This window comes from Trifolium pratense, linkage group LG2, assembly GCF_020283565.1.
Source record: "Trifolium pratense cultivar HEN17-A07 linkage group LG2, ARS_RC_1.1, whole genome shotgun sequence".
Lineage (NCBI taxonomy): Eukaryota > Viridiplantae > Streptophyta > Magnoliopsida > Fabales > Fabaceae > Trifolium > Trifolium pratense.
Window position 1 is genome coordinate 61,540,853 of NC_060060.1, and position 26,966 is coordinate 61,567,818.

General features: G+C 35.5%; 2 protein-coding genes, 10 non-coding genes and 1 pseudogene across 12 annotated transcripts; 1 reads left to right on the top strand and 12 right to left on the bottom strand.

Moving 5' to 3' along the window:
- Positions 1-691: 691 nt before the first annotated feature.
- Positions 692-2,956, top strand: LOC123905165 (annotated as a pseudogene).
- A 400-nt stretch (positions 2,957-3,356) lies between these two features.
- Positions 3,357-6,425, bottom strand: LOC123905166 (early nodulin-like protein 1). The gene is made up of 2 exons (XM_045954798.1): positions 6,351-6,425; positions 3,357-3,728 (listed from the first exon to the last, which is right to left on the bottom strand). Exons 1-2 carry the CDS (start codon positions 6,423-6,425, stop codon positions 3,357-3,359), a joined length of 447 nt encoding a protein of 148 aa, XP_045810754.1.
- A 2,703-nt stretch (positions 6,426-9,128) lies between these two features.
- Positions 9,129-9,940, bottom strand: LOC123909395 (ISWI chromatin-remodeling complex ATPase CHR17-like). The gene is made up of 3 exons (XM_045960228.1): positions 9,782-9,940; positions 9,596-9,691; positions 9,129-9,504 (listed from the first exon to the last, which is right to left on the bottom strand). The coding sequence occupies exons 1-3, from the start codon at positions 9,938-9,940 to the stop codon at positions 9,487-9,489; spliced, it is 273 nt and encodes a 90-aa protein (XP_045816184.1). The 3' UTR covers positions 9,129-9,486.
- Positions 9,941-24,201: 14,261 nt separating this feature from the next.
- On the bottom strand, positions 24,202-24,320 carry LOC123912443. Its single transcript, XR_006811330.1, has one exon. It is a non-coding gene; the product is annotated as a 5S ribosomal RNA (ribosomal RNA).
- Positions 24,321-24,490: 170 nt separating this feature from the next.
- Positions 24,491-24,609, bottom strand: LOC123911773. The gene has a single exon (XR_006810678.1). It is a non-coding gene; the product is annotated as a 5S ribosomal RNA (ribosomal RNA).
- Positions 24,610-24,780: 171 nt separating this feature from the next.
- LOC123912487 lies at positions 24,781-24,898 on the bottom strand. Its single transcript, XR_006811372.1, has one exon. It is a non-coding gene; the product is annotated as a 5S ribosomal RNA (ribosomal RNA).
- Positions 24,899-25,068: 170 nt separating this feature from the next.
- LOC123912306 lies at positions 25,069-25,187 on the bottom strand. The gene has a single exon (XR_006811201.1). It is a non-coding gene; the product is annotated as a 5S ribosomal RNA (ribosomal RNA).
- Positions 25,188-25,358: 171 nt separating this feature from the next.
- On the bottom strand, positions 25,359-25,477 carry LOC123912166. Its single transcript, XR_006811047.1, has one exon. It is a non-coding gene; the product is annotated as a 5S ribosomal RNA (ribosomal RNA).
- Positions 25,478-25,647: 170 nt separating this feature from the next.
- Positions 25,648-25,766, bottom strand: LOC123912264. Its single transcript, XR_006811162.1, has one exon. It is a non-coding gene; the product is annotated as a 5S ribosomal RNA (ribosomal RNA).
- A 170-nt stretch (positions 25,767-25,936) lies between these two features.
- On the bottom strand, positions 25,937-26,055 carry LOC123912307. Its single transcript, XR_006811202.1, has one exon. It is a non-coding gene; the product is annotated as a 5S ribosomal RNA (ribosomal RNA).
- A 170-nt stretch (positions 26,056-26,225) lies between these two features.
- On the bottom strand, positions 26,226-26,344 carry LOC123912446. Its single transcript, XR_006811333.1, has one exon. It is a non-coding gene; the product is annotated as a 5S ribosomal RNA (ribosomal RNA).
- Positions 26,345-26,515: 171 nt separating this feature from the next.
- LOC123912466 lies at positions 26,516-26,633 on the bottom strand. Its single transcript, XR_006811352.1, has one exon. It is a non-coding gene; the product is annotated as a 5S ribosomal RNA (ribosomal RNA).
- Positions 26,634-26,803: 170 nt separating this feature from the next.
- Positions 26,804-26,922, bottom strand: LOC123912447. Its single transcript, XR_006811334.1, has one exon. It is a non-coding gene; the product is annotated as a 5S ribosomal RNA (ribosomal RNA).
- Between the last annotated feature and the right edge of the window lie 44 nt (positions 26,923-26,966).

Here is a 26,966-nt window from a genome sequence, read left to right on the forward strand (position 1 = left end):
TGAGAGATGATTGTGTGCAGGTAGCTTAATTGCTCATGTGATATAAAAGAATGTATCAATAAATTTTTCACTATTTGAAAAATAAATCATGATCATCAATAATGTAAATCTGGCGGATGCTAGCGTGGGTGTGAGGAACATATCTCTCACTGGTGAGAGAGTATTTTCACCGGCTATCATAGGTTTTTCCTGTTTTTTTTTTTTTTAAGTAATTATTAATTATTAATTGAGAATTGAGAATATAATATTTTAATTATTATTATTAACAAAAACAAATACTTTCTCACCTAACAAATCCTTCCATCTTCTTCCTTCCCTGTAAATCGCAGGATCTAACAAGTTGGTGTGGACGAGGAAATTGAATTGGCTAAACAAGTTGACAAACCCTTCTTTACCTCAAATTTTCAAATCCTTCCATTGTAGCAAATCAACATTCATACTTTCATTGTAGCAAATCAAACGAGCAAAGACAACTGGTTTGGATCGATCGAGAAGCAGAGCAAAGTGAAGACAACGGAAGGCTCTTTGAGGTAAGTTTATCCGGCTTAATTATTTCCCTTAAATCCTTCATTTTTTGTCGACTATTCACGCTAGAATCCGCCTCAAATTCATAAAGATTTTCATAGATATGTTTATGAAATAGGGATGGTTAAACATTTGCTATGTCTGTTAAATATGTAGGCTTTGAGTCATGGAGGGTAGACCAAACAGTCAAAATCCATTGTTCGTGAACGTAGCTTCAGGGGAAGTAAGTGAATGTTGCTATTATGTTTTAATTTTTAAATTTTGATAGTATTTTAAATAGTAACATTCAATCAAAATTTTAAAATTTTCTTGTCATATAACTACATATTATTTGGAGAATTGTTTATATAAAAAATTTGGATTTTATTTTTGTTAACGACTAAATTGTCCGGTAAAAAATTTGTGAGGATCAAAATGAGTCTTCACTCTAAAATTTATATGCAATGACCCTTTAAAACTTACATTGTTGGAATTCTCAAATACAATTTTATGCACAATCTGGTTTACTCAATTTTGCCCACCAAGTGTTTGCTGAAATGTGTGAGCAATGTGTTCTCTCTCGCAGTTTTTGGTAGGTTGTGTGTTTCAATTGTGCGAGTTAGGTAAATATACAGTTCATGGATTGGAAATTTTATAGTTATCTCCTAAACTGTTGATTATCTATGCAGATGTTGTTAGAGAGTTGTTGAACAAGTGGCCAGATCTTACTCAAATGATCGATGAGAATGGGAATTCTGCATTGCATCATGCTTGTAATAAAGGACACAGAGAGATTGTATGGATACTACTAACACGCGATTCAAATCTTTCTTTACAATACAACAACAATGGTTATACACCATTGCATCTTGCAGTGATGAATGGGAAAGTCTCAATCCTCAACGATTTTGTATCGGGAAGTGCTGCATCGTTTCACTATACCACAAGAGAAGAAGAGACAGTATTTCATTTAGCTGTGAGATATGGATGCTATGATGCTTTGGTTTTCTTGTGCAGGTTGCAAATGGTACAAACTTATTGCACTGCCAAGATAGATATGGCAACACTGTCTTACATCTAGCAGTTTCAGGCGGTCGCCATAAGGTAAGAAATTGATGTGAGTTTTGAATATTGGAACCAAATTTTGGTACATATTATCCTTCAATATTATTCTATTCAATAGTTAAGGATTATTTTTCATCACAGTTTTATAATCATTGTAGATGACAGATTTCTTGATCAACAAGACAAAGCTGGATATCAATATTAGGAATAGTGAAGGGATCACAGCACTTGACATTCTTGATCAGGCTATGGACAGCATAGAAAATAGGTACCTACAAGCAACATTCATCCGAGCTGGTGCTAAGAGAAGCCTCCAATCTTCCTCCTTTTCACTTGAACTAGACAAGACCAATTTTCCCTCACCACCATCTAGGCGTTCTCCGTCGCGAAGGTATATATCTAATGAAATGGAAGTGCTAAGCGAAGTGGTTTCTTATGATTGTATTAGTCCTCCACCGGTTAGCAAAAGCACTGAATCTAGATCACCTCAGCCTCAAATAAGTGAGAGGTTTGAGAATGGAACCTATAATCCATATTACTTCTCACCGACTAATTTAGTGAAACACAAGCATCATAATAACAAAGAAAAAACGGAAAATATGAACCATACTAAGAGGAAAAACTATCATGAGATGCACAAAGAGGCAATACTAAATGCAAGAAACACTATTGTATTAGTGGCTGTTTTGATTGCAACTGTAACTTTTGCTGCTGGTATTAGTCCACCTGGTGGTGTGTACCAAGAAGGACCAATGAGAGGCAAATCAATGGTTGGTAAAACATCAGCTTTTAAGGTATTTGCAATAAGCAATAACATAGCACTTTTCACCTCATTATCTATAGTTATTGTTCTTGTTAGTGTCATTCCATTTAGAAGAAAACCACAAACAATACTATTGATCATTGCTCACAAGGTTATGTGGGTCGCTGTTGCGTTTATGGCAACTGGTATGTTGCAGCTACATGGGTGATTTTGCCACATAATCAAGGGATGCAATGGCTAACTGTTGTGTTAATAGCACTTGGTGGTGGCTCTTTAGGTACAATTTTCATTGGTCTTAGCGTGATGCTTGTTGAACATTGGCTTAGGAAATCTAAGTGGAGAAAGAAAAGAAAGGAAAGTGGGGATGGAAATGCAGATTCAGATAAGGAAAGTGAAAATTCAGATTTTCAAAGCTCTTATCTACAAGGTTACCATTCATATTGATTCATTTGTTGGCTCCTAAGATGAAAATATTATGTACTATGTGTAGAAAATTATTTGTACATTAAATATCACTTCTTCAAGAATGTTAACTATGTATATTCCAAAATATTTTCTAAAACTGTTTCATACAGCAGAATCAGGCAGAAAAAGTTATAGCACGGTAACATCGGAAATTCTAAACCACTATCTTCATATCTTATCGCGATGTTTATCGAATCTTATCAATTTGTTTTAACTGGAAAGAGATCAGTGACAACAATATTTAGGAAGTTAGTTTTATCTTTTCCTAGTCATCAAATGCATTTGCTGTTTATGATTAAGTATAAACAATTCGTGGTAGGAACGCCTAATATATGAACTAATGCAATGATTCAACCCATAAGCCAACGGTTATAAAAGAGAAAGTGAAGATTTGAACATAAATAGTAGTTCAATACAATACAAAAACCATAATGAAATCAAATGATACTAGACTAGTAGAAATGGGAAAAAATTCAAATGGTAATAATGCCTAAACAACTCAAATTTCAGAAGAATCGATGAAAGAAAAACAACTAGTTAAACACCATAACAAGACATTTTAGAGTGCTAACATCATCACAATTCCAAATGTGATCAAAGTAGACAGAAAACTTGAAGCAAGCACCATGGTGGAAGATGAAGTAGCCTGATCCACGGAATCAGAAGAATAAGGTGAATCCGAAGGAGCCATGATCGGTGATGAACCTTCAGGCGGAACTGCAATGGTGGTAGGTGGAGATGCTGGAATTGAATGCGGCGCCATAACTTCAACGAGCAATTTTTGGCCATGGTTGCAATGATCATCAGTTCCACTTATGAAATAGAAAGGTCCTGATCTGTCAAGATTAAAAGTGCTCTTTCCATTGGTGAAAGTAGTGATTGGTGCACTTGTGTCACAGTTGAAGTAATCAAATTTCTCCACACTAAGAACCTAAAAAATTGTCGTAAAAATAAAATTGGTTTTTTCTTAACCCTTACAATTACAATAATAAAGGTGCATCAAGTTTTGAAATTAATACAGTTTCTTTATATATATTTTGATTTTAAAAACTTAGAGTGTGTTTGGATGAGGGATTCTAGAAATTCAAGGGATTTTAATACTAAGCAATTCAATTGATTCAATTGAATTCCCTTGATTTTCAAATTCCAGTGTTTGGATAAAGTGTTGAAATTCCATCAATTGTAAAATTCTTTGTTTGGGTAATGTAATTGAATTTCCTTCATTTAATTTTATTTATTTTAATAAAATCGATCCTAAACCCAAAAATTGGCCGAAAAACCGAAAAATCGGTCAAAAACCATAAATCGGCTGAAAACCTAAATTCGACTATAAATCCTAAAATCGGCCGAAAAACCTAAAATCGGCCGAAAACCATAAAATCGGCCGATAATCCGAAAAAATTGAGTTTTTTGGGTTTAGGGACGATTTTAGATTCTTCGGCCGATTTTTTGGATGTTGGCCGATTTTGGGTTTTCGGTCGATTTTTGGTTTTTCGGCCGATTTTTTGGGTTTTCGGCCGATTTTAGGATTTATAGTCGATTTTAGGTTTTTTTGCCGATTTTTCGGGTTTCCGGCCGATTTTAGGGTTTATAGTCGATTTTTTGGATTTTGGCTGATTTTAGGTTTTCAGCCGATTTTTTGGGTTTTCGGTCGATTTTTGGTTTTTTCGGCCGATTTTTTGGGTTTTCGGCCGATTTTAGGGTTTATAGTCGATTTTTTAATTTTGGCCGATTTTAGGTTTTTTTTGCCGATTTTTCGGGTTTCCGGCCGATTTTAGGGTTTATAGTCAATTTTTTCAATTTTGGCAGATTTTAGGTTTTCGGCCGATTTTTTGGGTTTTCGGTCGATTTTTGGTTTTTCGGCCTATTTTTTGGATTTTCAGCCGATTTTAGGGTTTATTGACGATTTTTTAAATTTTGGCAGATTTTAGGTTTTTCTGCCAATTTTTTGAGTTTTCGGCCGTTTTTAGTGTTTATAGTCGATTTTTGGGGCTTTTGGCCGATTTTAGGTTTTTTCTGCCGATTTTTGGATTTTCGGCCGATTTAGCGTTTATCGTAGATTTTAAGTTTTTCGGCTAATTTTAGGTTTTACGATCAATTAGTAATTTTTAAAAGTTTATGAAAAAGAAAGAATTTCAAATTATTTGGTTTTAAATAGGGATGGCAGAAAAACTCAAACCCGTGAGACCCACCCGAACCCAAACCCAAGTCAACGGGCGAAACCCGAATTGACTGGGTTTGGGTTTGGGTTTGGGTGACACCCGAAAATATAGGTGTGGGTTTGGTATCACTCAAACCCACACCCGAAAACCCATACACCCACCCGAAACATGTTAAAATTACCTAAATACCCCCACATATATATATATAAGTGTAAAAGTAAAATTAGGTTTTTCACAAACCACAAACCAAAATTATGTTTGAATTTTGCTTGAAAGTTGGAGGAACTTAATTTTGGTTTAGTTGTAATTTAATTTCTTGAAAGACTATTTTGTAATTTTAAATTCCCTTGTAATTTTAAACCTATGTTTTTGCTAAGTGATTGACAATATGTTTAAATTCCATTGTTTTTGCTTAAATTTACCATGTTTTGCTTAAATTTGCAAAGTAGTACAAAATGTGTTGTGGGTTTGGGTTTGGGTGTAAAAAACCCGAACCCAATGGGTGTGGGCGTGGGTGTGGTTTTGCCACCCGAACAGATTTGGGTTTGGGTGTTGATTTCGGGTATGGGTTTGGTATCACTCAAACTCGCACCCGTGGGCGCCCATTGCCATCCCTAGTTTTAAATGTCATTTTGAAATTCTCTAAATTAAACTTGAACAAAATACTTCATAAATTTCAATCATTTTGAAAATTCTTCAAATTTTCATCCAAACAATGAAATTCATCTCAAATCATTTGAATTCCCTCAAAACATTACTTTACCCCAAAAAATTCCCTCATCCAAACACACTCTTAAAATAATTCACAGGGAAAGTAATATCAAATTCCAAAAAATAATTATTAACTTCAATCAAATCATTCATAAAAGTATAAGGAGAATGTTAACTTGTTAAGGGCACATGTTAAGGAGATAAATGTGGAAAATATTTATTGAACTTGTGGTGTATTCAATTCTATAAACATTAAATGTTTTCTATCATTAAATGCTATATTTATATTTTTAGGTAGCTTAACATGTGCCCTTAGGGCACAAGTTAACATAACCCTATATATATATATATATATATATATATATATATATATATATATATGTGTGTGTGTGTGTGGGAAGCCCCATTATGCACCTCTCTTTTTTTAGGTGCACCGGTGCACCCCTGTATTTTACCTGTAATAGCAGGTTGCTTCAGTTGTTGGACAGTGGGGACCACAAGAGAGAAAAAACTAATTTTAAATGAAAATTGGTTAATTATATTTTTTTCCTTGGTTGATTCTCAATCTCTTTCCTTAATTCATTTGCACTTTGCAGAAAAGTTATATTTCTCTTCTTTTTCAAGAACAACAACAATAAATCCAGACCCAAATTCATCATCCAATTTGTAAAATACCAGACCCAACCCAGTTTAAACAGTTCTACAATTGATTCCTCTAAATTAAGTAAAAGATGAAGAAGAACCAAATCCACCATTAAATTAGAGATTTTTTATTTAAGTTTCTTCAAATGTTGCTGAATTATTCTGGCAGCTATTTCAAATTCGATTTGCTGAACCAGTATCAAAGTCTCAATTGAGCATTTTACTCTATTCAATTTAATTGCAATTTTCAGGTTTTAATTTCTTTCAATTTTTACTTTACTGTTTGTTTCATTTGCATAGGTTCTGTTTGTTTGAAAACACCATGTTTATTGTAGCTCATATGAACAAGAAGATAGAATCGTTATTTGGTTAATATATTTTTTGTTTTCATTTGGTACTTTAAGCTCACCTGATATATTGTTTCAGGAAGCAATGAACCCCACTAATGCTTATTTATTTTTCATGCTACAGAGTATTTACCTATGTGTCAATTTTTTTTTTTTATAAGCAAAATATTGTATTGAAAAAAAAAAGTACAAGTAGTACTCGAGCCTTACAATACAAAAAGAGTACAAGAGTCTCAAATGCTTTGTAAACAACATAGAGGTTCCATACACCAATTAAAATACAAGTATCATGTTTTGCGCCCCGCTCTACAGCTAAACCAAAGCCAATAAATAAATTTGATATGGTCCAACACAGCAGAAAAATCAGCAACTTCGCATCTAAACAAAATATTATTTCTCATACGCCATAAACACCAAGTGGTTGCTAACCAAATTAGATGTCTGACCTTCGCGCCCTTCTTTGATTTAACAAGAGAACCAAAAAGCAAAAAATGTTTCCATCCACCTTCCTATAAGCTAGAATCAAAACCCATCCACAAAAATACTTTCCTCCACAATTCTTGGACTTTGCAACAATTAAAGAAAAGATGAAAACAATCCTCGACTTCCTGATAACAAAATACGCACGGTAAATCGTGTGGATTAGACAAAATACCTTTTGAAGTTAAAGCCGCTTGAGTCGGTAATTTGTCGAGTAGCAAACGCCATCCAAATACTCCCACCTTGGATGGAATATCATTCTTCCAAAGACTATGTCACTAGTACAGAAAACACTTTTTACATCTGGCCAAAACCCCATTTTACATCTGGCCCCAGTCAGAGGTAGACGTACAAGAAGTAGTAAGTTTACGCTTTTTACATCTGACATTCGCCAGATGTAAAAGTATCCCCTTTTACCTCTGTTCTAGTGTTTCAGCTGACCAATTTTTTTTTTAATTAAATTGGACCTTTTACATCTGACCAAGTCACCAGATGTGAAATAGTAACTTTATTTAATTTTTTATTTCAAAATCCTGCATTTTTTTTTTATATATTTTAAATTCTATTTTGTAATTAAAAAAAAACCAAAATAGCATTACAATTCAACATTCAACCAAAATACAATTACATTCAACCAAGTCATTACAATTCAACATTCAACCAAGTCATTACAATTCAAATAAAATACCAAGTCTTACAATTCAAGCAAAATACCAACAATCCAAAATGTTATAACATTCAAGCAAAATACAAGTCATTAAAATTCAAAACATCCTAATTAATGTGAATCCATTGTAACTAACTAGCTACCTCGGGATTGTACAGGTCAAGAAAACAAGTAGCCCAGCTGTTTCACAATTCATACATCTCCTCCTCGGTTAATGACGTGGGATCATCGAACACCTACAATACATATACATGATCAAGAATGAAGCATATGAGAAGTGAGAAGGCTAGGATTAAAATCATGCCATTATAATTCCAAATACAAAACACGGCTAGGAAACTACAACAGCTAATGCAGCTAGGAAACAGGGAAGGAAGTGTTCCAAGAAGACAATTGTGAGAAATGTCAAGAATTTCTAATTGTGGAAGGAAGTCCTACACAGCTAGGAAACTACACAGCTAATGCAGAATGCATAAGTACTAATCAGGCAAATAGGCAAATACTTATATATGCAGAATGGGTCGTAGACACTAACGTTCGGCCCGACTAATGCAGAATGAAAGAAACTGCAGAAAACCATATATGCAGAAAAAAGCGACAATCAAGAAGAAAAAAAATACCTCCATCCAATTCTTTGTAATACTAGCGGTGACAATGTCAAGCATGTTCTTCATTACATAATATCCACAGTCATTACCGTTAGGTTGTCGCCTTGTCTACATATAAACGACATTTAGTTAATACATAAATAAATATCAATCATGTGTTATGAACGTAAATAAATATTAAAATTTACACCACACTTACTTTGGGAAAAGTCCATGTAGCCTTCTTTCTATTACCAAAAGTTGCCAATTGATGAACTTTAAAAGCACTAGAAAAATTTAAAATCAACAAAGTTTTAATAGGCAGTAAGTGGACGAACAGAGGCAAACCAAAGGCAAACTAATTAAAATAATAACTTACTATGTAAAAAATTCCTCGCTGCCTCAGGTATCTTACGGTGTAATGAACAAAGACAAACTATAACATTGTCCTTAGGACACATAATTATTAATTGCCAATGCCTGCTGTACACGTGAAAGAATGAGGTGAATCAAAACATTGTAATGAGGTGATGAAAGAATGAATATCAAGTGAAGTAAATCAAAACTAAAGGATTAAATAAGAGCTTACTCAAAAAGATGTGGTGCTATAGGGCTGGTTCTCTACTTTGAAAGAAAACAAGCAAAATGTATGACTAATGTATAGATCGGATTTGTATAAAAAATAGACCAATAATTATTAATTGATTTGAACTGTCATGATAGGTCCATAAATTGTTAAATATTAATAAATAAACTTGCTGCAGTTAATAAACCGGACATTCAATCTAACAGTTTAGATTTACAAAAAAATTGGCATTCAATTTCATCTTAATCTTAATAAACCTTTCGAAGGTTACATTAGGCAAAGCAGCGCTGTGGAGAGTAAAAAAATAAGAATGCAGAAAGGAAGGTGTAAGAGGTAAAATTAGGGTGTTAGGTAGAAGCCCCTAGAACCAAGCTTGGGAAGCCAGAAGCCACGCTACGATCAATAGAGATGTTTACTAGGCCATATCAAAGTCACCAAGGCTTTAAAATCAGAAGTCAACCTACAAACAACCCCTCTCATTTACCGAAATGTAGGGCATTCGTCCATTTATTTTTTTCTCTTCCCCTGCCACAATAATACCAGTCTGCATTAGTGAAATTGCAACATGGATGTAATCATGATGATGGAATATATGATGCATTGGCAACAAACTTACCGAGCTTACATAGTGATCCATCGTTAATTGCTTCCGCTTCTTCAGAGATGGACTCTCTGCCTGTCTTGGCAAGGGGCGCTTTGATGGAGTCGAACTCTGAAAGGTTTGTAGAACTTTAACTTAAAAACAGTTTATTTCAATATGATTCAAGAAATTCATTAGGTAAAAAAAGGGATTCAAAAGAACCTTAGTGGCAAGTTTCTTTTCTTTACGAGCTTGTCTCTCCCTTTCATCATATTCTTGATTTTCCTTCTCTACCAGCCGAATGAGGGTGTCACATCTCCTTGTTAGTTCCTGAGTTGTGCGTGACTTTACAAACCAATCAAAACGAAACAAGGGTGACATTCGAATGCCGCCTTCAATTCATCCCAATTCCCATATCCAAGTTTGTGAGTCATGCATATCTGAAAATTTTGTGCCACAATAAAATAATATTAAGAATTTTCTGTTAAAAACCAGACAACATAATGAAGTGGGGATAAATGAATTCAATAAGAATAGACTAAAAATGAAAATTAAATAAAATCCACACCATGAATCGATCACATTCTTCATTGTATAATTTCCTTTGTTTTGTCCATATTGTATCTTCAACTCTAGCCAAGGATTCTTGTAGCGGTCCAACTTCTTCCCAATAGCTTTCATGATCTCATCTTTCCGAGCTATTCTTGACTCACCTATTTCAATGTTTTTTATAATTCTGTCATAATCTACATCAATCAAGCAAAATACATAAATCAGAAGACCCATATTTTTTAAGATATGTGAATTTCAAGTTTTGGTTGGTAAATCAACACACATAAAAAAGGAAATATGTAGATGCATTGTAGCTGTCTCAATAAACACTACACAGTCCATCTCAACATATCAGAGTTGTTGGCCAATCAATCAAGCAAACTAAAGCTACTAGGATTGGGCAAGGATTTTGGATAATTTGCATAGTCTTCACATTTCATAACCACAATAGTACACCAAGAAGCGAGTAAACTGACTTTATCACACACAAAAACTTCCTTCAAAATACATATCTATACTCATCTGGATTCTACAAATTAGTTTTACTACTGCAAAATATTCACATTTTCATGTTCATGGCAACTTACCATTCAACTCCTTGTATCGCTCTCTGAAAACTTCTGCATATCTTTCTACTTCTTCTTCTGTCTTTCCTTCCATCTCAGAAGCAATACTTTTTATCCTTATGAATTTCTAGTTTTTTATTTCCACAAAGAACACATGGACATCGAAAATGTTCATTACTTTTAGGAGGAAGATTTTTTTCATCATTATTTTCGGGAGATGGAAGATTGATTTCAGCAAATCGAATAAATTCAATCACTCCCCGTTCAAACTCGGCACTTAATCTACTAGCTTTCATCCAACTACGATCCATACCTATGTTGTGAAATTAAGTTAAAACATGGTAACACCAACTAAAGTATTGGTTTCGTACCCGATGGGAAAACCAATCACTTAAATGAATCAATTGTAGATGAAAAAAAACATAAATCAATTGCAGTAGAAACAATTCTAAGAGCTAAAACCAAGTAACAAACCACAAACCATGTAAAATCACGAAAGAAATCACAAAGAAATCAAGTAACAAACCAAGTAATAAACCACGAAAAAATCAGAACAAAGGGAGATTTTGCAACCAACAAACTGAGACAACAGAAAACACAAATTAGACCTTCTTCTATGCGTGAAAACAAATTCCTCACCACACACTTCCACCATAATCATACCCATCTCCCATCAAAACCACATAACCACGTAACAATTAAAAAGGAAAATCACGACAGAAATCAAAAAAAGGAAAATATTTAAAAAGGATTAAAAAGAAAGAAGAGTACCTGAATCGATGTGAGAGAGAAAAACAAGCTTTGATTCATGAGAGTAGAGGCCGGAGAAAGAAAGAGAAGCTTCGATTTGGAGTTAGGGTTCGTGAGAGGGGACGGCGCTCGTGGTGAGTTGAGAGAGAGGACGGCGCTGGTTTTTGCGAAGGTGAGGACGGCTCTGGGTTGCTGCTTTTTGGGATGCGAATTGAAGGTGAGGACGGCGCTGGGTTCTTCGTACGTGAAGGTGAGAGGTGGGTGTTGCTGGGTTTATTTCTTTTGATAATTGGGAGAGAAGATACACTATATTACCTTGTTCCAAAAATTTTTTTTTATTTAACCTGACTTTTTACATCTGTGACTAAATATGGCCCGATACATACATATTTTAGATAATTTTCACCATAATTACAAAATTGCCACCGCGTTTAGTTATGCTTCTGGTACATTGATGTCAGATATAAAAAGTCTTGTCTATTTATTTTTTACATCTGTGGATATTGAAGCCAGATGAAAAGGCTACTCCATATAGCCTTTTACATCTGACATATGCTCGTCAGATGTAAACATGATGTGTAATATGTCATATTTGTACTAGTGTGTAATGCATCCGATAAGTCTGGTTCTATAAAATTTGGCTCAAGGCGCAATTGCAAAAAATTATACACAGATTTTACACTGAATAAACCAGAATTTTCGGGAATTCAATGCCATCGATCTGCTGTATCCGAATGGAGCAGCAAACCGAACAGCAGCGGCTCTAATTCTGCTTTCTCTGCCACTTCACCTTGTGATAAAGATGTCAACCAATCTCTATTCCAATTAAAATGTGATATGTCTGTCTGAATTAAATCTGATCCCACACGGTCTTTGTGCAGCTCTTTCTCATATAAACTAGGAAATAAATTCCTTAACGGAGCGGATCCACACCATTTCTCTTTCCAAAAACTAATGAAAATACCGTCACCCAGCACGCTATTAACATGTGTAGGAAACCAGTAGTCTTCAACCTTTCCCCCGACTCCTACCACATCTCTCCACCATAGAGAATCCTTGGATCCTGTGAGCATGTTTTCCCGACTTAGTAACTTACCAGACAGAGTCCCATACCTGAACTGAAGAAGATCAAACCAAAGTGCTTCTTTCTCATTAATGCTCCTCCACTTTCATTTACATAACAGAGACAAGTTGGACAATTCTAAATTTCTAACACCTAGTCCACCCTTCTCTTTTGGTAAACAAACATGTGTCCATTTAAACCCACCAAAGCTTTTTATCCTCCATACCTCCTCCCCAGAGAAAGTTCCTTTGTATCCGCAACAATTGATTAATAACGCAACGTGCAGCCTTATAAAAAGAGAAAAAGTATAAAGGAAGACTCGACAACACTGAGTTAATCAACGTCACTCTACCACCAATCGAAAGATTTCTACCAATCCAACTTGAAAGCCTTTTCTTCATAGACTCAATTATCGGTTTTCATGTCGCTTGCCTTCTCGAATTTGCTCCCACCGGAATGCCCAATAATTTGAAAGGAATGGAGTCATAACTACAATTAAAGTAAGTGGCAGCTGCTGCAAGAAAGTTGTCTTCCACATTAAGACCATAAAGCTTGCTTTTGACAAAATTAATTTTCAAGCCCGACACTAACTCGAATCCTCTTAAAATAGACTTTATAGTCCGAACATTATGTTTCATTAGATTTCTCGAGTTCGGAATTATTTTTAAGTCTAATTTTTTTATTTTACAATTTCTTATTTTAAAACGATGGATTTTTACGGCAAAAGTTGAAATAACGTTATACTATCATTTATAATTGGAAAGAAGAAAATTTTGGCTTAAATGCAGTTTTACCTTCTTATTTTGACTAAATCAGAATTTTTTCCTCCTATTTCACTAAAACAGTAATTAAGTGGAGTTGATTCTGTGGAAAGTTAACTCGATTACGGTCATTTTGGTATCAGTTTGGTGAATTATTGATCAAAATATAAAAACGATCCCTCTAATTATGTCTTGTTTTGATTTTAGTCCCCGCAAAAATAAAAGTTTGATTTTAGTTCCTGAAAATACCAAAACTTTTAAACAAGCCCTTGAGGTGGATTTATGGCGGACATGTCATGTAGTTGATGATTTTTTATGCCGCTAAATCATCAACTACATGACATGTCAACAAAAACATCCACCTCAAGGATATTTTGCAAGGACTAAAATCAAAATTTTTTTTTTGCTGGGGCTAAAATCAAAACAATGTATAATTGCAGGGACCGTTTTCATATTTAAGCCTAAAATAAAGCGACAACGCTAGCTTTTAAAATTAATTTATGGTCTTCCTTCAAAAAAAAAAAATAATTTATGGTCTAAAAACCACAAATTTAATTTATGGTCCGTTTGACCTGACTTTTTTAGGTCTTATAAGCTATCTGAAAACTAAAAAAGAAAATAATAGCTTTCTAGAAAAAAGCTAAAGTTTTTTTGGTGGTCGTTGTTTTTTTAGCTTCAAAGCTATTTTTAAGCTAAAAATTGTCTTGTAAAATATATTTTTAAAAACTTAAAAAAAAAATTTGACAATGAAGTGTATAAATAAAAGAAAGATAAGTATGTACAAAAAAAGCTCTGAATATTTTTAAAAAGGTATGTTTCAAGCTAGCTTATTTTATTCAACTTTCCACGTTGAAAAAGAAAATTATTTTTTATAATTAAGAGCTTTATTGAAAGAGTGTTTGTCCCAACTTCTCATTTTAAAGAGAATAAAAAGCTAAAAAAAGTCAGGTCAAACGAGCTCTTAGAATATTACTAATACTGTAAAAGCTATTTTAAACTTACATTCGGATACACAACGAGTTATAGCGCGTATCTTTGAGTTTAAAATACGGTACCGGTTATGCGAAAGCATGCGGAACCTTTAAATTAAATTTCTACTAAAAATAACTTTTTAAGTAAAAATTGATTATTTTTCAAATGAAATCGACAATCTTTTATACTATAACTAATATTTCCGTGCACTTGCGAACCTATCAAATGACAAACAAATGAGAACAATAATTTGAATTATCGGACTCCGAATGTATAAACAAATTGTAATAACAGTATCACTGGAAACCTAGTCTTAATGAAAGGGCCACAATGTTTGACTAAAACTACCAATTTCGACTGAAGATTTCGAATTTTATCAATTCAACCATCCAATATCACCTAATTGGACTAACAAAAAAAATGAGAATAAGAATTTTGATGATCGACCTCCGAATGTATAGACCGATTGTAATAATAGGCTCACCGGAACCTAATTTTAATGAAAAGACCATGAATGTAACATCCCACTTTAATTACTAGAAGCAATAATAATTAGAGATATATTTGAGAAGAAATTGTGTGAAGTTATTATAATGGACTAATGGTAACACAAGAGCAAAGATTGACACAACTAATGAAAGAAGCCTAATTCTATGTGGGACCCACAATTTCCTAATGAAAATTGACCAAACTGTTATAAACTAATGTAAATAAGAACAATAGTATAGATGAAGAAGAGAGAAAAGAGAGAAAGAATAGTGTATGTTATTCACCATTAGGATTAGGGTTCCAATATAGTGATACATAGTATCTATATATAGGTAAACATATTGGGCCAATTACATGGGCTAGGACATCCACTAATAATATTCATAACACTCCCCCTTGGATGTCCATCGAGGATATGCCTCATTAAAACCTTTACTAGAAAAAACCCGGTGGGAAAAAATTCTAGTGAAGGAAAAAGAGTACAACATCCTTTGTGTTTGAACTGCCTCATTAAAAACCTTACCAGGAAAACCCAATGGGACAAAACCATGGTTAAGGGAAAAAGGGTGCAGAACACAATTATATCTCCCCCTCATGAAGACAATTATATATGAGACGAATAAGAGCAATTAATCTTCAATACAGTTGATAAGAAGCTTTACTTGATGATGACTTTGTAGAAAGACTTGATTCTTCTTCTTTAATATAATCTTCTCTGAATTAGCTGTTGATGCAGTATTATCTTCTTCAAATTTCTTGTATGTGTAGAATCACAAACTTCAACAAAACCACACTCTGAACTTTCTGAATGTAGTGTTAAAACTTCCACATAATCGGATGATATTGTTGTATCTCTAAGATACAAATTATATACTTGACTTTGCTCCAATATTTTTGAGTTTATTGATACCATCACATACATAATTAGCAAAATGCAATAGTGTTCTCAATTGAACTAAAATATGGTCCTTCAAGACCAATTCAAGTAAGTGATCATTTTCTTGAGACATGAAATGATCTTTGTTCACATCAAGTGACAATAAATAGATTTGTTAATATCAAATATATTTCATTTCAAACTTTTCTTTAATCAATAGATTTCAAGAACTCTTCGAGAGTTTATGTCATCATATAACAAATTCATTTCCAAAGTGACTTATTCATTTCATTAAGTCATCTCTTCGATAGTTTGAAATGTATGTCTCGTGGAAATTAAATTCTTCATGGAGTTTTATATAATCCACGTTGTAACACCCAAACCCGTTATTTAATTAACTCTGCCTTTATAAAATCTTTTTCGAAAATACGCAGCGGAAAAATTGAAAATCTGATTTATAAAGCGCTGGTTTGAATATCACAAACTTCATTCAAAGATAATACTAATACATTTATCTAGTAAAATATTCGAATGAACTAAAAACAAAACCTCGCATCGAACGATGCGTTATTAGTTATACAAAACGGATACTTTTCAAATGAAAGCTTAAGACCAACAGAGTATACTAAGAGGACTACATGCGTATACATATAAAAACCCCTTTTTCCCGTGTCTCAATCAGAGCAGAGCTTCACCATTGCACTCGGACGAGGCTAACACATTACCTGTCAACCTGGACCCCCAAAGGTCCAGCAATTAACACAAAGCAGAGAGTTAGAAAACATAAACATAATATAAGTGTGAGTAGTATACTACACACTTCACACGCTATCATACATTTCTAACTCACGCACATACATCGTCAAATACGACTACCAATTAATCATTCATTTACAAACACACCAATCATATAGTTTCACGTCTTCTCGGACACTACCAAAGTGTACATTTTATAGTCATGACGGACTCTACACTTGTTCATTTTATAGTCATGACGGACTCTACATTTGTTCATTTTATAGTCATGACGGACTCTACTCATATACCAAGACATGGCAACAATCACAGTATTAAACAATTAGTAAATACCAAAGCTTAACACATACGGAAAACACATTACAATCCGATCAGATAATGTCACATAACAATTATCAAATACATGTGCATTTACCCTAATGCATCTAATGCCAATTATCCAATGTCATGTCATCCCTAGACACGACTAATGCATGTGGTACCATTTCCACGTTGTTCAGATTTCAGTCATGACGGACTGTTCAGATTATAGTCATGCACGGACTGTTCAGATTATAGTCATGCACGGACTGTTCAGATTATAGTCATGCACGGACTCTACATCAGTTTTACATCGTTGCTGGATGGTGTCAGTTTTAGATCATGCAGGATCATCATCAATACAGTTTTAAATCATGTCGGATCTCGGTTATCATCAACCATCTCACTCATAAAGAGGAGTCTCACAGTTTTATATCATGTTTGGATATGGGCTCCAGATCTCGGATAACATAATCCCATCTTCGGCCACTTTTCATAAACATAATCTATTTTCATCAATTATTGGAATTCACATGATTCCCATAACACAATTATTCATGAATGCATGATTACTTTTAAACACATCAAATACATGACGCTATCTAGCTCGAAGCTATTCATTCACTGATGCGGAAACACAATTCCAACATCTAACACATTAGGATAACACAATATCCTATCACTCAAATCATAATTATTCACATGATAATTATCTGCATAACCATTTTTATACACATAAGTTTCATTTACACTTATGTCATAAAACACACATCATTTCCTTAACATTGCAAATTAATGCTAAAACATAAACATAGTCACTTGAACTACAAGTCATTGCATACGCGTGCGAATCATATAACGATTAACAATAAGCATTAACAACATCAACATGTATCAACAAACATGTAAGGATACCCTTAAACCATGTTACAAGTGCCTAATTGTACTTAAAACAATTATCAAAAAGTTGCTGTCACAGTGCTGTTCGCTGAGCGAATCCGTAGCGAACCCGTAGCGAACACGTAGCGAACACGTAGCGAACCCGTAGCGAACACGTTCGCTGTAGCGAACAGGTAGCGAACTACATCAGAGGGTTGCAGGTACATGGCGAACAGATAGCGAACCCGTAGCGAACTTATTCGCTAAGCGAATCCGTAGCGAATCCGTAGCGAACTTATTCGCTGAGCGAATCCGTAGCGAATCCGTAGCGAACTACACCAGAAATATCTGTTCTTGAGTTTTCTAAGGCGGTTTAACATTGAATCAACTCAAAAATTCATCCAAACATGTTATAAATTCATATAAACAGCCATTCCAAACATATATGGTATCAAGGAACATTAATCATCCCTTCCAAACATCCAAATACCTCAAATAATCAAAATCATGCCAATTTCTTGCAAAATAAGCAAAGTTGCATAAACATGCAAATCATTGATCAAACATCTACATATTCCCATTTTCAACTCCCCAAAGTTGTTTACCTCATCTACCATGAGTTCACTACACATGTTAGGATCAAAAGAATCCATTTTCCATTAAGAAAATCACCCACAAAACCCACAAGAAAATAGAGTGGAAAGAGTTTGGGAATGGAGGAATCGACATCCTCCCCTCTTCCGAATCACTCACGAATATGTAATCTAACTCTCGTACCTTAGCTCGACGAATCCACAAGCTTGCTCTTCTCTTTCTCTCCCACGAGCTCTCCCTCTCCCTCATGAGCTCCTTGCCCTAGCTAAGCTCTTCAACTTCTCATGGATTGCAACTTATGAGACTATTCATGGTTGACTTGGCTACTTATAGCTCTCTCTCTATTCTCATGGATCAAAGCCCACTTGGCTTAGGCCCAATGCCTATTCCACGCCCAAAGGCCCAAACAACATAACTTCTCGCTCATTAACTTACGTTCTCGCTAAATGATTATTCGCCGCTTAATAATTTAATTATAAATCACGCCCTCGCGTAATAAAATAATTAAATAACGAATACTAAATTTTGGGTCGTTACAACTCTACCCCCCTTAAAAGATTTTCGCCCTCGAAAATTACCCGACTAAAACACAACTCCGGATAAACTCCCTCATCCGACTTGCTAATTCCCAACTTGCATTCTAACCAACGGGTTTTCTAGTCATAATACCTTAACCGATACGGTCTCTTACACAAACCCCGATTCAAAATCACACTTCTTCCGAATTCATACCAACAACACATACAAACTCCAAATCATACCAAGTTTGACAAAATCAGTCAATCCCAATCGACACAATCTCGTCTACTCATCAACAATAGATCAAGGACAGCTAATCCCTTGATTTGTCGATAGATAGTCAACAATCGTGACGATGGCATAAACCATTCTCATCAAACTACTTAAAACTTTCTCTTAACCTCTTACGGTACTCGCAGCACTACTCCAAAACAAAACCACTCCACTCGAAATACTCCGAAAGACCCTTCCGTTGCATACTTCACAACTTTCCAAATTCCATAAGTTCTCAACTGCGTCGAATCTCACTCCAACCATTCATTCGGTAGCACAACTCCTACGCTCATCTGCTGTCTAACTTCTCAAATTTCTTAACACATGCCAAAAATATACTATCCAACCGTCAAATTCTTTTTCCTTGCAATTCCCCAAATCATTGCGTCGAACATTCAACATAACTGTTTTATTTTCCAAATAATCTCTTATCCAATTTCTGACTTCCTTAACATGACCTTCCCGATATCATTTCCTGTCGAAATATTCTTATCCAAAATATTACCTTAAGTCACTCGTCGACTCACTATCATCCCACCGTTCACGACGAAAATATCCATAATCATTTATTTCCTTCCCACATGGTATTACTATACTATTCCCATAGATACGATGTGTCCGACATCTCTAATCTCCACCGACTTTTCCATTTCATAGTTAACTTTTTCCAATTGCTACAAAACATCATTTGACACTTACTTTGAGCATTGCTTCCAAATTCTTAATACACATTTTCCAAACACAACAATCACTTATGTGTGAGATAGTCCTTTCCGCAAATTCTTACTTGACATAAGTCACTTTCTTACGTCTCTCTAATACTCGTGCTCGACACGTTTCCAAAGGCTAACTTTCTTATCCCTAAACATCCAAAGGTAACACTTCGCACTTAGCTTCTCAAATCCTTCCAAGAAATGACCACTCGGTTCAAACATACTCAACCTTTACAAATCCTTCCTAGGCTCTTCTTGATCACCTAGTAATTCTGTATTTAAATCTCAGCTACTATCAAAAGTTGATTTCCAAACAACCATGATCTCCGTCTTGTTGATTCCAACACAACTCTCATCAGATTCCTCTGAAAACTTTTCATCAACAAAGCTTCCATCTTTATCACTCTTCCTCCTCTTTGAGGATGAACCATCAAGTGAAAGACAACCAAACAATGGAACATTCTTGCTACGAGTTCCGCTAGAAACACCACCAGTCCCACTTATTGTAATCGGTTTTTTTTTGGTTCCCTAACCACACCTTCCATCCTTGACATCAATCTCCCACTTAACTTAACCCTCAAGGTACCCACCATTCGCATACTCGTCGTATGATCATCACTAGGTTTTCTTACCCTTGACGCACACGTCTTCCCGTTTCCCAGCAACGGTTTTCACTTAACATTTCAATCTGCTCCATCGTCCCCCAATGGCCACATTCTCCCTACGGCTAAACAACTTCATTCCGACTCACTCCGAAATGATCATCTGATACTTCCTCCAAAGTATTCTCCAAATAAGAACTCCACTTCGAACAATGCTACTCAATTTTAAACAATCCACTTCAAGAACATCTCTATTCGTCCTTACTTCTCGCGTTCGAAACATCTTGGAGAGACAAAATCTTCTCCCCCACTTATCTCAAACCCACCTTTACACTTCCACTAGAACATCCGGTGTAAGCACCTAACCGTCCTATCGATTCCAAATATATTCCTCTCAAGAGAAATCTAATACCGACAGCATTCACATGCATGTCGTATGCAAAGGGTAAACATAAGGTAAGATATCTAAGCATCTACTCAAAACCCCGGTGCAGTCCTCTTGACATACACACCACTGCAAAATACATAAACACACTATTCCCGTCTATGCTAACGTAACAACCTACGTAACAACTAGCATACATAATTACTACCACATGTCTATACATATATTTATAACTAAACTATATGTAAGACAATGAAACATCCATGTACACAAGACATCGAGTCAAGTACATGCATTACATTTCGTTTGTCCGCATACTTACAACATCTACTCAAACATGTATAAAACATAGCATGTTCTCAAACAAGTTCCCATCATGAGAATACATTCACATAGTTCAATTAAAGAACCACACTAAGTACTAGTAATCAATCTACCACATGTTATAAACAAACATATAACAACACACATTAGGATCTACTTACATCCTACTCCTTTCTCACTCTAGTGAAAAATTCATTTTCACTTACTCAAAAGAAAATAATCTTATATTTTCAACAAAATCTTCATCACATGCAGTTTTACATCATGCTGGATCATCAACTGTTAGCAATAAGCATCTACAAACCAAAAGTTCAAACCACACAAATTTTTAAAACTTAAGCATAAAATACTCAACCACTACTTGACTTGATAACTTATAACAATGATAAGTATCAATCGCATCAAGTACACACAACAAGAAAAGACAGATACAACTGGCACACACGCTCACTCGATCTGACTGCACAGACCGGCTCTGATTGACACACAACCTCACAGTCCGAAGACAACTGCTCTGATACCACTTTGTAACACCCAAACCCGTTATTTAATTAACTCTGCCTTTATAAAATCTTTTTCGAAAATACGCAGCGGAAAAATTAAAAATCTGATTTATAAAGCGCTGGTTTGAATATCACAAACTTCATTCAAAGATAATACTAATACATTTATCTAGTAAAATATTCGAATGAACTAAAAACAAAACCTCGCATCGAACGATGCGTTATTAGTTATACAAAACGGATACTTTTCAAATGAAAGCTTAAGACCAACAGAGTATACTAAGAGGACTACATGCGTATACATATAAAAACCCCTTTTTCCCGTGTCTCAATCAGAGCAGAGCTTCACCATTGCACTCGGACGAGGCTAACACATTACCTGTCAACCTGGACCCCCAAAGGTCCAGCAATTAACACAAAGCAGAGAGTTAGAAAACATAAACATAAATATAAGTGTGAGTAGTATACTACACACTTCACACGCTATCATACATTTCTAACTCACGCACATACATCGTCAAATACGACTACCAATTAATCATTCATTTACAAACACACCAATCATATAGTTTCACGTCTTCTCGGACACTACCAAAGTGTACATTTTATAGTCATGACGGACTCTACACTTGTTCATTTTATAGTCATGACGGACTCTACATTTGTTCATTTTATAGTCATGACGGACTCTACTCATATACCAAGACATGGCAACAATCACAGTATTAAACAATTAGTAAATACCAAAGCTTAACACATACGGAAAACACATTACAATCCGATCAGATAATGTCACATAACAATTATCAAATACATGTGCATTTACCCTAATGCATCTAATGCCAATTATCCAATGTCATGTCATCCCTAGACACGACTAATGCATGTGGTACCATTTCCACGTTGTTCAGATTTCAGTCATGACGGACTGTTCAGATTATAGTCATGCACGGACTGTTCAGATTATAGTCATGCACGGACTGTTCAGATTATAGTCATGCACGGACTCTACATCAGTTTTACATCGTTGCTGGATGGTGTCAGTTTTAGATCATGCAGGATCATCATCAATACAGTTTTAAATCATGTCGGATCTCGGTTATCATCAACCATCTCACTCATAAAGAGGAGTCTCACAGTTTTATATCATGTTTGGATATGGGCTCCAGATCTCGGATAACATAATCCCATCTTCGGCCACTTTTCATAAACATAATCTATTTTCATCAATTATTGGAATTCACATGATTCCCATAACACAATTATTCATGAATGCATGATTACTTTTAAACACATCAAATACATGACGCTATCTAGCTCGAAGCTATTCATTCCCTGATGCGGAAACACAATTCCAACATCTAACACATTAGGATAACACAATATCCTATCACTCAAATCATAATTATTCACATGATAATTATCTGCATAACCATTTTTATACACATAAGTTTCATTTACACTTATGTCATAAAACACACATCATTTCCTTAACATTGCAAATTAATGCTAAAACATAAACATAGTCACTTGAACTACAAGTCATTGCATACGCGTGCGAATCATATAACGATTAACAATAAGCATTAACAACATCAACATGTATCAACAAACATGTAAGGATACCCTTAAACCATGTTACAAGTGCCTAATTGTACTTAAAACAATTATCAAAAAGTTGCTGTCACAGTGCTGTTCGCTGAGCGAATCCGTAGCGAACCCGTAGCGAACACGTAGCGAACACGTAGCGAACCCGTAGCGAACACGTTCGCTGTAGCGAACAGGTAGCGAACTACATCAGAGGGTTGCAGGTACATGGCGAACAGATAGCGAACCCGTAGCGAACTTATTCGCTAAGCGAATCCGTAGCGAACTTATTCGCTGAGCGAATCCGTAGCGAATCCGTAGCGAACTACACCAGAAATATCTGTTCTTGAGTTTTCTAAGGCGGTTTAACATTGAATCAACTCAAAAATTCATCCAAACATGTTATAAATTCATATAAACAGCCATTCCAAACATATATGGTATCAAGGAACATTAATCATCCCTTCCAAACATCCAAATACCTCAAATAATCAAAATCATGCCAATTTCTTGCAAAATAAGCAAAGTTGCATAAACATGCAAATCATTGATCAAACATCTACATATTCCCATTTTCAACTCCCCAAAGTTGTTTACCTCATCTACCATGAGTTCACTACACATGTTAGGATCAAAAGAATCCATTTTCCATTAAGAAAATCACCCACAAAACCCACAAGAAAATAGAGTGGAAAGAGTTTGGGAATGGAGGAATCGACATCCTCCCCTCTTCCGAATCACTCACGAATATGTAATCTAACTCTCGTACCTTAGCTCGACGAATCCACAAGCTTGCTCTTCTCTTTCTCTCCCACGAGCTCTCCCTCTCCCTCATGAGCTCCTTGCCCTAGCTAAGCTCTTCAACTTCTCATGGATTGCAACTTATGAGACTATTCATGGTTGACTTGGCTACTTATAGCTCTCTCTCTATTCTCATGGATCAAAGCCCACTTGGCTTAGGCCCAATGCCTATTCCACGCCCAAAGGCCCAAACAACATAACTTCTCGCTCATTAACTTACGTTCTCGCTAAATGATTATTCGCCGCTTAATAATTTAATTATAAATCACGCCCTCGCGTAATAAAATAATTAAATAACGAATACTAAATTTTGGGTCGTTACAGATACAATTTATAACACGGTGAAAACTAAACGAAATAAAAAAAATCGAAAAAAGAGGTGCAACACAAGGACTTCCCAGGAGGTCACCCATCCTAGTACTACTCTCGCCCAAGCACGCTTAACTGCGGAGTTCTGATGGGATCTGGTGCATTAGTGCTGGTATGATCGCATCAGGTGTATAATACGGTTTAATTGTAAATATGTCTTCCATCTTTCAGGCCAAATTTTGGAGAAATCCGAGAAAGTAGACTAAAACACGATATTTTTCAATAATCTCGCAAAAAATTGAAGGATAAAATTTATAACACGGTGAAAACTAAACGAAATAAAAAAATCGAAAAAAGAGGTGCAACACATTAACTTCCCAGGAGGTCACCCATCCTAGTACTACTCTCACCCAAGCACGCTTAACTGCGGAGTTCTGATGGGATCCGGTGCATTAGTGCTGGTATGATCGCATCAGGTGTATAATACGGTTTAATTGTATATATGTCTTCCATCTTTCAGGCCAAATTTTGGAGAAATCCGAGAAAGTAGACTAAAACACGATATTTTTCATTAATCTCGCCAAAAATTGAAGGATAAAATTTATAACACGGTGAAAACTAAACGAAATAAAAAAAATCGAAAAAAGAGGTGCAACACAAGGACTTCCAGGAGGTCTCCCATCCTAGTACTACTCTCGCCCAAGCACGCTTAACTGCGGAGTTCTGATGGGATCCGGTACATTAGTGCTGGTATGATCGCACCTGGTATATAATACGGTTTAATTGTATATATGTCTTCCATCTTTCAGGCCAAATTTTGGAGAAATCCGAGAAAGTAGACTAAAACACGATATTTTTCATTAATCTCGCAAAAAATTGAAGGATAAAATTTATAACACGGTGAAAACTAAACGAAATAAAAAAATCGAAAAAAGAGGTGCAACACAAGGACTTCCCAGGAGGTCACCCATCCTAGTACTACTCTCGCCCAAGCACGCTTAACTACGGAGTTCTGATGGGATCCGGTGCATTAGTGCTGGTATGATCGCATCAGGTGTATAATACGGTTTAATTGTATATATGTCTTCCATCTTTCAGGCCAAATTTTGGAGAAATCCGAGAAAGTAGACTAAAACACGATATTTTTCATTAATCTCGCCAAAAATTGAAGGATAAAATTTATAACACGGTGAAAACTAAACGAAATAAAAAAAATCGAAAAAAGAGGTGCAACACAAGGACTTCCCAGGAGGTCACCCATCCTAGTACTACTCTCGCCCAAGCACGCTTAACTGCGGAGTTCTGATGGGATCCGGTACATTAGTGCTGGTATGATCGCACCTGGTATATAATACGGTTTAATTGTATATATGTCTTCCATCTTTCAGGCCAAATTTTGGAGAAATCCGAGAAAGTAGACTAAAACACGATATTTTTCATTAATCTCGCAAAAAATTGAAGGATAAAATTTATAACACGGTGAAAACTAAACGAAATAAAAAAATCGAAAAAAGAGGTGCAACACATGGACTTCCCAGGAGGTCACCCATCCTAGTACTACTCTCGCCCAAGCACGCTTAACTGCGGAGTTCTGATGGGATCCGGTGCATTAGTGCTGGTATGATCGCATCAGGTGTATAATACGGTTTAATTGTATATATGTCTTCCATCTTTCAGGCCAAATTTTGGAGAAATCCGAGAAAGTAGACTAAAACACGATATTTTTCATTAATCTCGCCAAAAATTGAAGGATAAAATTTATAACACGGTGAAAACTAAACGAAATAAAAAAATCAAAAAAAGAGGTGCAACACAAGGACTTCCCAGGAGGTCACCCATCCTAGTACTACTCTCGCCCAAGCACGCTTAACTACGGAGTTCTGATGGGATCCGGTGCATTAGTGCTGGTATGATCGCATCAGGTGTATAATACGGTTTAATTGTATATATGTCTTCCATCTTTCAGGCCAAATTTTGGAGAAATCCGAGAAAGTAGACTAAAACACGATATTTTTCATTAATCTCGCAAAAAATTGAAGGATAAAATTTATAACACGGTGAAAACTAAACGAAATAAAAAAATCGAAAAAAGAGGTGCAACACATGGACTTCCCAGGAGGTCACCCATCCTAGTACTACTCTCACCCAAGCACGCTTAACTGCGGAGTTCTGATGGGATCCGGTGCATTAGTGCTGGTATGATCGCATCAGGTGTATAATACGGTTTAATTGTATATATGTCTTCCATCTTTCAGGCCAAATTTTGGAGAAATCCGAGAAAGTAGACTAAAACACGATATTTTTCATTAATCTCGCCAAAAATTGAAGGATAAAATTTATAACACGGTGAAAACTAAACGAAATAAAAAAAATCGAAAAAAGAGGTGCAACACAAGGACTTCCAGGAGGTCACCCATCCTAGTACTACTCTCGCCCAAGCACGCTTAACTGCGGAGTTCTGATGGGATCCGGTACATTAGTGCTGGTATGATCGCACCTGGTATATAATACGGTTTAATTGTATATATGTCTTCCATCTTTCAGGCCAAATTTTGGAGAAATCCGAGAAAGTAGACTAAAACACGATATTTTTCATTAATCTCGCAAAAAATTGAAGGATAAAATTTATAACACGGTGAAAACTAAACGAAATAAAAAAATCGAAAAAAGAGGTGCAACACATGGACTTCCCAGGAGGTCACCCATCCTAGTACTACTCTCACCCAAGCACGCTTAACTGCGGAGTTCTGATGGGATCCGGTGCATTAGTGCTGGTATGATCGCATCAGGTGTATAATACGGTTTAATTGTATATATGTCTTCCATCTTTCA